Here is a 13221-nt window from a genome sequence, read left to right as displayed (position 1 = left end):
CATGGAAAAAAACGGGAGTAAAGAAAAAAAAACGGTGATTAGCCGTGTGGGTGGATTCAAACGTTTAGGTCCACCCCGCATTGCGCTCCGCCTCAAATTGCACTCTGGAGCCAGGACTATTCAGCCTGCCTTGGTCATCATCAGCCTTTGAACTGGTGCGGCTCCGGACCCAAATCGGCTGAATCGGCTAAATACGTTCAACATTGAGCTATCAAGTTAAACTGGGACTAAAATAGTGAGTAAACTCACAAATGCACGTACCGAACTAATATTTAGCTTATAGCTGAAAGTAAATAGTATGTGTATACTCCATATAGTTTCATAGACTGAAAGAAGTTTGTCCAATAAGTGTATGTGTGTATATTTTTTTCTATACATTTTTTTTGCTTCAATTAAAAGCTAGTTGCCTATCCCTGAGCTAGAACCACAATGGTTTTTGAGTGACAGTCTTAAGCTCCCTGTAATTAAAAAGAACTTGAGATTTTGACAGCACAGGCACACCTGAAGTGATGTTGTGTAAGTACAAATGTTTGCTTACAGCAAATGTTTAATAAGAACTAGAAAGGTCTTAAGTTGATGAGTGCCTTTCTTCATTTTTTGAAAGAAATGCAAGTAAAGTTTTTGCGCCATTGCCAAAGATGAACTGATTTATTACGTTTTAACCTGCACCCCGTTTTCACTATTATAACAAAAAAAATAATGTTGAGCCTGCTTCACACAAAAAAACTAGATCATAGAATAACAAATGAAGCGTGCCATTTGTTTGATCACACAAACAAGCTAACCAAGTGTTGACCTGTGACAGACTAGTCAGCGTTGACGCTCCACGTAGTTATCCAGAGTGAAGCCATGGCCAAAAACATGTCTCTGCTGTGGTGCTCCGGGTCTCCTCCGTGCTGGATGGTGATGATCGCTCTCGCGGAGAAGAACCTGCATGGATACCACCAGAAAAGGCTCTCCCTCACCAATATGGCACACAGAACCCCAGAGCTCATGGCAATTAACCCCAGAGGACAAGTAAGTTCATTATATCGACCTAAAAAGAAATGCATTTTTAATGCACATTAATAAAAGTACAACAACATGAGTACGGGCAACTGGAGACTCAGAAAATTGCATATTTCAGTTTAAAGAGGGATCAGACTATATATGTTCACCGAATTTCAACGGGAACCTGCCTTGTTTGCTTGAAGACGTTAGGGTGAAATTACTCAAACGAAGCTGTTAAAATTACAGTGCATTGTGGTCTTATCCTAAAATGTCACTTGAAACTGTGTACAGTGTATACTTTAAAAGTCTTATGTTTGCTCTAGGTTCCTGCCTTCAGACATGGAGAGCGAATATTGAACGAGTCCTTAAGCGCCTGCTTGTACCTGGAGGTAAATGTTTTGCACGCAAGTCAACAAATTTGAGACTGTTGGCATGGGCCAACATGGGCTGGTCCTTTTAATCACAGTACCAGTTCAAGGAGCAAGGAAATAAGCTGATCCCGTCCTGCCCTGCGGAGCAGGCCATGATGTATCAGCGCATGATGGAAGGCACCGTACTCTTTCAGAAGTCAAGTAGGCTAGTTTTTGTTTGTGACATCTGCCAGACTTGATTCTATTTACGGTACATTTCATCCTCTATGGAGCTGGGACTCAAATTCTCACATCCTAACATGATTCTACAGTAGCCATAATCCACCACTCATCCAAGGTACCTAAAAAAGAGGAATGTGACTCTGCAATGGGAGAAATCCACGAGGTGTTACGCGAAGAGGTCAAGCTGTGGGAAAGATATAGGAAGGAGGTGAAGATGAACACTGCTCATCTCGCTTTGCCGGTTTGTGCGTGGTATGACGGCCCTGTGCCTCCGCTAACGACTGTTGCGTCTGTGGTCTTCTCCTAGCAGATGGCATTGGTCTCTGTCTGTTTTCCATATTGGGCTCTGCCTATTTTGGTCTTTCTCCAGGGAGGTACTTTGTAGGTGGCTGTGTGCATTTGCTGGCGATGGTAGCGTCTGTGCACCTTCTCCCAGCTGGGTAGTGTGTGGCTTTATGTCGTATTGGCTACCGCAGGCGTGTTTTACGGGTGCTTTGCCTTGATGTGCCTCTGCTAGCGTCAGTTCCATCCGCGCCTCGAGCGGTCAATCGGGACTGAGTACTTACTGTACATATGTATGTAACAATTATTGTCTCTTGCAGTCAACAGGACCTTTCATGTCAGGAAAGACATTTTCCTTGTCTGATGTATCTGTTTTTCCATCTATTGCCTTTCTCTTCTATTATAGGTAAGTATGTCAACGATTGGCCAGGTAAAATTGAGAAACACGTTTTTTCAATTTTCTATTCATTTTCCAGATTGTCTACAGAGCGTTATCCGAAAGTGGCAGAATATTACAACCTGTTAAAGGAACGTACAAGCATCAAAAACACCTGGCCTCCTCACTGGCAGTTCAACCCCACAGGAAGAGCCTTAATGAAAGCAATCTGAGTGACACTGAGGACCACTGATTTTGAGCAACAACATTGTAATCATTGGGCTGGAAAATTCAATAAAACTGACAACTAAACGCCAGTTACGATTTTTGGTTGGTCGATCTCTCTCTCGCTCGCTCTAGTACCCATTTTAAAACCTCCATGTTCTGAAACCCTAACTTGTACTTGACAACAACAAAATAATCTCACAAGCACACACAACAAACTTTTATTAATTCCCCCCCTCCAAGTCAAACAATAGCACACGCAACAAGCTTTTATCACGGTTTCCCCCCTCCAAATCAAACAATAGCGCACACAACAAACTTTTATTAACTTTTTCTCCCTCTAAGTCAGACAATAGCCAATTTAGTGAATGTGTGTGGGGAAGTAATCAGGAGTGTTTTCTTTGTGTTTTGTTGATGATTTTGTTTTTGTGGTCAGGTAGCCAGCTCGGCTCAGTCTCTGGAGCCACAAAGGTACAGCAAACACTTCCGGTAGGCGCCTGTTGTGTCCTCCTACACATGCACACATGGATGCACGGGCGCACAAACACACGCAAACATACAATTTTAGTCAAAATGTTTACCTAGGAATTGGCTAAACCTGTAAACAAACATTTTGGGTTGTTCTGACTTTTGTCACCAGAACCCTGACTTGAAACTGGAAACCCTCATTTGAAACACCAACCCAGTTTTAAAACCATAATTTCAAGACCCTAATCTCAAACCCTAAACGTGGTTTGAAACCCCAATTTAAAACTATTATCCCATCAAACAGCCACAATATCGCTCCTACTTAATGTTGTGCAGTGGTATTCGATGCCTTAAACTTGTCTTAAACCCTAACTTGAGTTTTTTTGCAATGTGGGAGGAAACTGGAGTACCTGAGAGTGAAAAAACTCCACACAGAAGAAGATAATGGAACGAAGGCTCCAGGCTGTGAGGTGGCCATACGAACCACTTTCGGCCGTGCTGCCACACACAAATATATTTGCTGCTTGAAAAGCATAACATCAGCAAGGATGTGATAAGCCCGCCGACTTTGCTGATGGATGTTCCGCTCGACGGATTACGTTGGGCTCCTCCATGTTTGAAAAGAATCAGCTCATCCTCAGAGCAAAGTGTTTACGCAAATTGCATCTCTCTGTCTCTTCTTCTCTCTCTCTGACTCGCTCTCTGACTCTCTCTTGCAATCTGTGTCTGTGAGTGCGTGCGTGTGTTTCCATCTTTAACCTAAGCAGAGCTGCTGAAGAGGAATGTTTGTCATCACTCTGCTTTTATGGACTTATCTACAGGATATATATGGGCTTGTTTATAGAAATGGATATGCTCACAGTATATGCTGTCTGGACTTATTTGGACCAATTGTACCAAATAGAAATCTTCATTTGAAACCTTAACCTGAAACCATAACCCTGCCTTGGAACCATAAATTAAGTATAAAATTATAATAAAAATTATTTAAAAAAATATAAAAAATAATAATATAACAATGAAAACCCTAAATTGAAAACTCAACCCTGGCTTGGTGTGTGCATGTGTATGTGTGTGTGTGTGTGTATATAATATTTCACAAGATATGTATAGTTCAAGAAGCATACCGTACCTGAATAGTGTTGTAGAGCGAGGCTCTATACTTTTCCTTGAAACAGGCTACGATGTCTAACATGTCTTCCTCGCTCCTGGACACCAGGACTCTCATCAGGGTGTCGTCATCCGTCCCGGCACGCTGCAGAAAATACAAACACACACACATTTAGAAAATCGAGAGCGATCAATCAATCTCCATCTATCCATCTATCCATCTATCTATCTATCTATCTATCTATCTATCTGTCTATCTGTCTGTCTGCCTGCCTGTCTGTCTAATCCAGTGTTTCCCAACCTTTTTTCATTCACGGCACACCTTTTCATTGGAAAAAATCTCAAGGCACACCACCAACAAAAATCTGTTCAGTGTTACACCAGCTTCTATATTGAAATCAGTTATATTACAACAAAAGACGTAAAGTTATATTCTTATATATGTATGGAGAGTTATATAACAACGTAACATACATACGTATATATATACGCAGGGTATATATACACGCAGGTGCACTTAACGAGGGAATCACACGGACTCTCTACCCTATGGAAACCTCACTTACAATGCATGGAATCTATATGGTTTTATGGAGCAGCTCACAAGCACATTATGGTTATATGGGGTAGCACACGAGCAACTGTGTTGCAAATTTTTCTATGATAAAATATTATATTTGAACCCAGGTCACTGGGTTGAGAGTGCAGAGCACTAACCACTACACTATGGAACCCTCACTTACAATGCATGGAATCTATATGGTTTTATGGAACAGCTCACAAGCACATTATGGTTATATGGGGTAGCACACGAGTAACTGTGTTGCAAATTTTTCTATGATAAAACATATAAGGTTTCACTGGGATTTGAACCCTGGTTGCAGGGGCGAGAGCCCAGGGTACTAACCACTACACTATGGACCCTTACTCCGGTAATTTTGGCGATCCTGTTTACAATGGGCTCGGTATTTAATGTTGGACAACCCCTGTCCCCCCCCAAGTAAATGTGTCAGTAATGAAATTGAGCTAAATTCCCGAGTGTTGGGTTATCTGTCCACTGAAAGTAGCATGGGGAACACGTCCTCCAATCAATCCATTCAGCTGGAATTGCTTTGCTGCGCAATTACGTGGGGGAAAAAAACAATAACATTATAGAAAGTACACACACCCTACCCTCATTGATCTGTACAGCAACTCAGCAAAAAAAGAGGGAATGCTGCGGGTGCATTTCACTGTCGAGGAAAACAAATATTTTAGTGAGTCAATCAAACGTCATTAATATTAATGATGAAAATTGTCATACCGACAGCCAGCAGCAAGTTCTCCAAATTTCCCGTGGTCTCGCCTTCAATGCTGTTCTCGATGTCTGAACCGCACAGTTTCTTGTAGGCGTCAAACACTGTACGTACAAACACATTTTTACAATAGTTATCCAGCTTCATCTGTGATGTACAAATACCATATCCAAGATGTCCTAGGTATGTTTTAATAGCATCTCTACCATCGCTTTCTGTAGGCATGAAAAGCAGGGTTCAAGAGGATTTCCCTTTCAGTATGAATGAAGTTATTTTACAAAGATAATAATGCGATTCCAAGTTAAACATTGAGCCGTCATTCCATAAATCTGCTCTCACCTTTACAGAGATGTTCTAGGCTTCTATTTCCAAGAATGTTGATGAATTTCTCCTCATCTGTGCCAAACTTGCCCTCGCCCGCTGCATACAAGTCCTGTGGTCATGGTAAACCAGCTTTGGTGATTACAACTTCTGAGTTATTAATGACAAAGCAGCAGGTGTTGCTGAGGCCCTATCGCAATTGCGCTCATTAGTATTCTTCATGCAAATTCATTAAAAAAAAATCCCCAGTATTTTGTAAAAAATTAAAATTGCGGAGAGTAGTTCAGTAGCCCATCACTGTGTTAGATAATTCTCAAAAATTGGTATTAATGTTTGAAATCATTGTAGACTAAACACATTGGGCTAAGCACACATTTCCTCACTACATTTACTTTTTCCTCTCCATTCCACGGAAAGACAATTTCCACAGTGCGAATGTTCCAGCCACATAAGAACAACATTTCCCAGGACACCGTGCTTCTGCGAGCCTGCCAGCAACACCTTGTACAATAGCCTGTCTTGTGTGTGTGTGTGTGTGTGTATGTGTGTGTGTGTGTGTGCGTACGTGGGTGCGTAGGGAATACAGATAATGATCATTTTTGCTTCCTACCTTTGCATCTTTGCTGATGTTTGGTTCTTTGACTCCCTCCTCTCGCCTTCCCTTTTTGGCACAACCACAGACAAGCAACAAGCATCATAAAATACGTAAAGTAGAAAATCTGTTAAAAACTACAACTTGATTTTATTTTAGTTTTTTTTCTTTATTTGACTTGATTTGAAAATTCCTTATTTTCTTATATTGCGACCTCACGTAAATGTGAATAAAAACGCATTTCGACCTTCACTTCTTTGAAATGTTTCAAATAGACTTTACCTGCAGAAGGATGACCAGTAGTCTCTGGTAGTATCCTGACGTGTCACTGCAGATGTCCTTCTCCAGCTTGCTGCCAAACTCTGCAAGATAAGATTATTATAATATTATATTACCGCTTTTCCCCAGGTAATTTTATCATCCTTCTTTTTCTGCATTTTCCTTTACAATGTGGCATCTTGATCCCAAGGAAACAATTTGAAATGAGTTTAGCAGCTCTATTTAGACAAGATGAGTTCTTTGTTTCCATCTATAAGCAATTACAAAGAAATGTTTAATGGAGTTCTGCTATTTGTGGAATCACTTGGTCACTTTCCATCCTGCAAATAGTTGGATTTCATTGTATTTTGAATTCTCATTACGCAACATTCAGTTTATTTTTTTGCTGGTCATGTTTCTTACATTTGTAGATCATGCCTCAGTTCAGAAAAAAAATGCCTTGAAAGTAACATGATCAATATTTTTTTTTAACTTCATCGACGGGCGTTCTGATTACTAATTACGCTTACTACATGTATGTTTGACTACTAGTGATCTTTTTTCATGCTCAGTGTTGGTTTATGTCCCATTGGCTCAATAATTCACCGCTAAGGGTGGTAAAAGCACACGGTGATCGATCCACTCACCTTTCTCGTAGACCGTAACGATATCTCGAAGGCGTTGACTGTTCCTGGAGGCCAAGATCTCAATCAACACGTCGTCATCAGTCCCGATGCCCTGCGGTGCAAGAAGAAAGAATCATCAAGAAGCTATTGGTGTGGTTTTTATGGCTCCAGCGTTATTAAAACAAAAGAAAAGGATAATAGATTTTTCGTTGGTTTCCCGTTTTGTGTGAGCGAGTCGGGTTGCCACGGCGACCTGGAACACCCTCAATCACAGCTTTTGTGTCTTTAATGAACTCTTTTCACACTCATCTCAAAGCCTCTGTTATGATGTGTCGTGTAGCTGCTTGATGCTAACCCTAGACATCCGCATCTGCCTAGAAAGTAAGCGTAGTGTAAATACCACCTATATTAGGGCTGGGCAATTTTGAATTTTAATTGCATTTTATTTTCTCTCTCAATGTGCGATATGTGATTATATAGGAATGCTGTAGAAAGTGATCATTGGAAAATGGAAAGACTTGTAGAAATCCTGAAAAACAAAGCATTGCATCTTGATAATAGCGATCATTATTTGTTGATAATTGTCAATAAAAACATCATTAAAAGTAATTTGAGCAAATGTAGGATTTCAGCAGTGTGTATGCAACTGGAATCCCTTTGCATTAATCAGGGCCCAACTAGCAGCTCTTAGCCTCAACAGTAGTACACTATAATATCTGATAACTATACATCTTGATACAAATACAACAGTGTGTAATATGCATAATATCGATTTTACATGTGGAGCTTCCTGGCAGAGTCGTAATGAGTAGTAATTTATTGTGTTTTAGCTCAATGGCAGATTATAAAAAGGCCAAATAGAACATCTTGCGCTTTTGAAAGAATGTTAATCTATTGACTGCTCATTTTCAGTGAGTGCTTTTTACTCTGAATCGATGTCAAGCATAAACAACAAAGTGTGCATATTCCCACTTGTCACTGGCACGTTTCATTAGGTGTAAATAGCCGACTGACAGCGTCAGCCCCGCTATTATTATTATGCATTTCACCATCATGAGCACAGCATTTTTTTGAAAGCTTTTTGGCAATGCACTTATTTTCACCGGCTGTTGGGTGATGAAGAACGTGATGATCACTGTGGTTGACACGCTATTGCTGGTTTGCTAAAAGAAATGCTACATTTCTTACGGCACAGATTGAACCAACACAAATTGAAAATGAAGTCATCAGTCCCCCCAAAATGTTAAAGGTAAAATCTAAATTAAATTAAATTAAAAAAAATTACCTTTGATGCATTAGTTTCTGAAAATAGAGGTAAAGTTTATGATGTCATCAAATCAGCTTTATAGTCCTCATTTATTTTGGGAGCATTTTGAAGACTTGTGTGTCATCTGTTAGCAATTGCCATTTTTTTCCCCCGCCCTAGTTCAAATTGATGACTTGAGAGTTACCTTGATGGCCTTGTGCAGCAGCATGGCGTCGTACAAGACAGGGGGGGTCATCAGGGCCACGACGAGACTCTCAAACAGACCCCCGAGCTCCGACTTGAGAGCGTTGACCAAATCCTGTAGGAACAGAACGATTGATGATGTTTTGGAAATAATTGTATTTGGATCGAACTGGATTGTGTTTTATTTGAAACATCACTAACTTAAAGGAAAAGTCACGTCAAACACTTTCTTGACAATATTATGTTCTACATATACAAGGATACCTAACAAATAAAAAAAATCAGTTTAAGAATCCAAATTTGTTTTGTTGGTTTTGTAGCATTTGTAATATCATTTTAAAAACGTAGATTTGTCCACTCTCCAAACCGCCCCAACACCTCTCCCTTCGTCGGTCCTTCGGCTTTCCATTAACCAGGTTCACCTTTCCGTAGGCGGTTTTGTACGCCTCATATATTTGCTGCCTCTGATCGTTGCTACGCGCCGCCAGCAGCATGAGGACTACATCTTCATCCGTCCCTGTAGGACAAACGACAAGAAAGAAGAAAGGTGATTAAGGTCCTAGAGAAAAACATGCAAAGGTGGTGTTGGCTTGTGAAAGTCACCAAGATTTTAGCTAGATAAAAAAAAAAGCAACAGGGGTCACTGAGAAAGAAGGACTAGAATTTGATACTCCTGCATTATAGAGTGACATCAACATAATTGATCAGTACAAATGCAGTGCAGCAGGCTTTCCCAACCTTTAAGACCAAGGCACAGTTTTTTCAATAGAAAAATCTTAGAACATATGTACCATCACAAAGTAGGTAGCTGCATTGTGAAAAAAGTGTCACTCATTGTTTCACCGTTTTTGTTTTTGAAAACAAATGTCGCAGGTAACGCTGTCAACATTTCAATCGTGATCAAAGAAGTCAAGAAATTAAGCTGGAAATTTTCTTTCTGCCCTTATTAGTCCAAACCTGTCATTCTATTTTATATTGCGTTGCTGGAATATGAGTTAAACAGTAGAATTAGCCTGTTTTTTTTTTTCCCCATTCCATGGGGCGGCCAGTTTGCCATAGTGTTGGCTCGTGAGTGAACGATTCGTTCAAAAGAACGAATGAATCACTTCCTAAAGTGATTGGTTCTTTTTTCAGTTCACATGACTTCAACCAGTAGGTGTCGGTAATGCGCATTGAAGCTGGTGCCACCTCACCGTAAAACAAAACGAAGAAGAAAATTACGTAACTTCCCGTTCACGAACAACTTGTGAATTGCATTTCCCGTTCACCAACTGAATGGAATTGAGTGAACGAGTCAGTGAGTGAGTGATTTGCATTTCTAGTTCATCGCAAGAACGGATCAGTGAGGGAACGAATCCTAACTTTCCCGTTCGCGAACAAGTTAATGGGTGAACTGCCTTCCCGTGCATCAACGGATCAGTCAGTGAGCGTGTTGCGTCTCCTGGCGTGAACTACTATGTAAGCCAGAATGTAGATTTACGAAGGAAAGAAAAAAACACTCACTGAAACACCACTTCTTTTATGCACGTTTTCTCCAAACTAACGGCTAACTTTATTGCATGAAGGGATGCGCCGTTATGGAACAACAGGGAGATTATGCTTATCTTTGGGTAATTTCGTAACACTTATAGTAGTTTTTAAATAACGTGTATGCATATATACGCCTAAATATTGTTATCTAATATATCTACTGCAATTTCACATTGGATTGCTGGTTTAAATTTTACTTTTATTTTTATCATTATTATTTTAAATAAACATTTATGTTAAAACTTGTCTGGTGTTTTATTCCTTGTTTTATAAACGGATCAGTGTGTGTTTGGGGGGGGGGGGTAGGGGGGCGATTCATTGTCGATTTGTTTGAACGAATCGTTTGGGTGAACTGATTCCAAGGAGTAAGTTCACTTAAAAGAACTGGAATGCACATCACTTGTTTGCCACTTACTGTCGACTGAAAAAGACATCACAGTTGCCAGGTCTCAGGCCACAACCAATTACAGCTCACCAGTTTTCTGATGATGAGCTGATTTTTTTTCCCGTTTTATTCACATTCCACAAGTGAAACATGAATCCGAACACTGTGTTTTGACTCTGCACACAACATTTTATTGCAAATAAAATTTGGGGTTGACTTCAACTTGTGCAAAGATTAGTCAAACATCTACTACCCAAATGTCCCATAAGAAGGGATTAATACCGTTTTATTAAAATAGGCAATTACAAAAATGTTTGGTTAGCTTCCACTCCTTGTGAATCTTTACTATTTGCTACTATTGCTGTTTTCGAAGCATCGCGTATTGCCGAACACTGACAGCAATAGCACACTAATGCTAAAAAGAGTGAGCTGAGTGGGAGAAGTAATGAGACGCATGCCTTTGAGACAATACCATTCATACAGAACATTCACACAGTGATTTGTACAGCATTTTAAAAACAAACACTCACTTCTGCTTTTTTAGCAATGCAAATAAGTCACAATGAAAATGAGAACTATTGTTTGGAATGGCGACTAAGCCAAGCGTAAGAGGTGAGCGCTTACCTAGTCCTTTCATGGCTCGGTGGAGAATCTCGGCGTCATGCTTGGCGTCAAAGTTGACAAAAGGTTGGACGCTCCCTCGATATGCCTGCAGGGAGGAAATAACATCTTTGCTATGTTCTTAAAATTGGCATATACCGTAATTTTCGGACTATAAGTCGCACCGGAGTATAAATCGCACCAGCCATAAAATGCTCAAAAAAGTAAAAAAAAAAACATATATATGTATATAAGTCGCTCCTGAGTATAAGTCGCCCCCCTCACCCAAACTATGAAAAAAATTGCGACTTATAGTCCGAAAATTACGGTACATTCTTTCTAAAACAAATCTTAGGAAGTATTATACATATACTAGATAGATAGATAGATAGATAGATAGATAGATAGATAGATAGATAGATAGATAGATGGATAGATAGATAGATAGATAGATAGATAGATAGATAGATAGATAGAGAGAGAGAGAGAGAGAGAGAGAGAGAGAGAGAGAGAGAGAGAGATAATGTGATTGAATGCTTTACACCAAAGATTTCATGACAAAGTCCAAAGGAAGAACTCACCATGTTTGTTCCTAACGATCGCACAAAGCTGAAAGAGACAAGATCAAGTTCATTTGAATCACAAGCAAAAACAAATGTAGAAAAGTCTGAAATGAATAGTCCATAAACAAAGAAGGCTCGAATGCTTCTTTGCCAAAATCTTGCAGATTAAATTGCCTAACGTGATTCTGACAAGTACATTTTGAAAGCCTAACCAACATGCTATCAGTTGCTACGCCTAATTGGGTTATGTAAAGTACTGTTCAAAGCCTAATAAGGTAGATGGAATAAAAACAATAAGAATAATCTGCAACTATTTCTCCTGCAAACATCTATCATAAACTGGTACTGTGGTTGTGGTCACAGACAAGGAGGACATTGTAAAGTCTTACCTGCCGCTGTGTGTCCGCTCTTGTTCAGGCTGCTCAGTAAGTGGCATCTGTGCAGCGAGTCGGGTGAAGAAAGCGAATCCAAGGCCAGTCCGCCTGTGGTGTCATCTTTCACCACGTCTCCATGACCTCACAGGACAGTCTTCATTCATTGTGCCACCTTAAATTAAATGGGTATGGGCACCAAGTTAAGAGAGTTATGAGAGAAGCGGCAAAAAGATGCGAGGGAGTAGCAAAACTGTTTTGACTCAGTACTTATTGTGGATATAAAAAGTCTTGACGTCCCTGTTCAAATGCCAGGTTTTTGTGAAGTAGAAAGATGAGACCATGATAAATTATTCGCCAAAGCCAGAGCACCTGTACTTTATTTCGGACTAGATAAATATCAATCATTTCAAAGCATTGGTGACTTAAAACGTATTTAAGATTTATAAAAAACATTTTTTTTTTTGAGAGGCGAAGTGTGGAACAACCAAGATGCTATCGTTGCATAAGTGTGCATACCGTCAAATAACTGGGGGTGTGGTCGTTTTTGGATGTTTAGACACACACATATTTCACATGCCTCTAACCCCAGTAAAGTTTAAATGTGCCGATAGACTTATTTACTTGTACAGGTACTGTAAATACTACAAGACTGAAGTATAAATAATTGTCTTTTAAAGAACAAAAAAATCATACTCGCTACAGAAAAAAAAATCTGTCTGTATGATGATGATGATCGCCCCCCCCCCCAAAAAACGCGTATTAGGGACAATTTGAAAAAAAAAGTTAAATTACAAATATTTATTTGAATTAGAGAAATATTAGTTCTTAAAAGTCAGTTTAACGATTATACCTAATGAATTCTAAGTATAATTTTAACATTGTTGCATCTTTTTGTTTTAGAAAAAATTATAATTTTGCATAAAAAATGCATCCCAAGCTTCCAAATTTATTCCTGGAGTACAAAAAGTAGAACAAATTGAGAATAAAGTCAAAATAAATTTAGAATTTTTTTGAAAAAAACAATATCATACTTTTAAAATGTTCTAACATTGAGACAAATTTTTGTGTAAAGGGGCACCTTGGAATTTTTTTTTTCTTCAATTTCATAGGCAGCATACACTTTGATTACAATCTAATTTAATCTAATTGAATTACCGTTTGACCACTTGTACGTCATCCATCT

General features: G+C 39.4%; 2 protein-coding genes across 3 annotated transcripts; one reads left to right on the top strand and one right to left on the bottom strand.

Moving 5' to 3' along the window:
- The first annotated feature begins 111 nt into the window (after positions 1-111).
- LOC133156516 (glutathione S-transferase A-like) lies at positions 112-2563 on the top strand. 2 transcript variants are annotated; one of them, XM_061282315.1, is made up of 7 exons: positions 112-235; positions 806-1017; positions 1314-1379; positions 1457-1562; positions 1673-1791; positions 2186-2271; positions 2342-2563. In XM_061282315.1, exons 2-7 carry the CDS (start codon positions 850-852, stop codon positions 2472-2474), a joined length of 678 nt encoding a protein of 225 aa, XP_061138299.1. In that variant the 5' UTR covers positions 112-235; positions 806-849; the 3' UTR covers positions 2475-2563. The 2 variants fall into 2 exon arrangements, with proteins under 2 accessions (XP_061138299.1, XP_061138308.1); XM_061282324.1 differs by lacking the exons at positions 1673-1791; positions 2186-2271.
- A 196-nt stretch (positions 2564-2759) lies between these two features.
- Positions 2760-12134, bottom strand: LOC133158071 (annexin A5-like). Its single transcript, XM_061284922.1, has 13 exons — positions 12054-12134; positions 11683-11710; positions 11126-11210; positions 9009-9103; positions 8588-8701; positions 7158-7248; positions 6535-6614; positions 6271-6321; positions 5679-5772; positions 5348-5443; positions 5218-5276; positions 4067-4189; positions 2760-2976 (listed from the first exon to the last, which is right to left on the bottom strand). The coding sequence occupies exons 1-13, from the start codon at positions 12098-12100 to the stop codon at positions 2917-2919; spliced, it is 1023 nt and encodes a 340-aa protein (XP_061140906.1). The 5' UTR covers positions 12101-12134; the 3' UTR covers positions 2760-2916.
- Between the last annotated feature and the right edge of the window lie 1087 nt (positions 12135-13221).

This window comes from Syngnathus typhle, linkage group LG1 (genome assembly GCF_033458585.1).
Source record: "Syngnathus typhle isolate RoL2023-S1 ecotype Sweden linkage group LG1, RoL_Styp_1.0, whole genome shotgun sequence".
Lineage (NCBI taxonomy): Eukaryota > Metazoa > Chordata > Actinopteri > Syngnathiformes > Syngnathidae > Syngnathus > Syngnathus typhle.
This window is presented reverse-complemented; position numbering and strand designations above follow the sequence as displayed.

What these genes read in the sequence shown, in the direction of transcription:
- LOC133156516 (XM_061282315.1), top strand. Translation starts at nt 850, where the DNA reads ATGGCCAAAAACATGTCTCTGCTGTGGTGCTCCGGGTCTCCTCCGTGC. An exon ending in GGGAAAGATATAGGAAGGAG is followed by an intron (nt 1,792 to 2,185) that starts GTGAAGATGAAC and finishes TGTCTCTTGCAG; the next exon opens with TCAACAGGACCTTTCATGTC. An exon ending in GCCTTTCTCTTCTATTATAG is followed by an intron (nt 2,272 to 2,341) that starts GTAAGTATGTCA and finishes TTCATTTTCCAG; the next exon opens with ATTGTCTACAGAGCGTTATC.
- LOC133158071 (XM_061284922.1), bottom strand. Translation starts at nt 12,100, where the DNA reads ATGCCACTTACTGAGCAGCCTGAACAAGAGCGGACACACAGCGGCAG. An exon ending in CCTAGAACATCTCTGTAAAG is followed by an intron (nt 5,444 to 5,678) that starts GTGAGAGCAGAT and finishes TTGTACGTACAG; the next exon opens with TGTTTGACGCCTACAAGAAA. An exon ending in GAACTTGCTGCTGGCTGTCG is followed by an intron (nt 5,277 to 5,347) that starts GTATGACAATTT and finishes TTTCCTCGACAG; the next exon opens with TGAAATGCACCCGCAGCATT.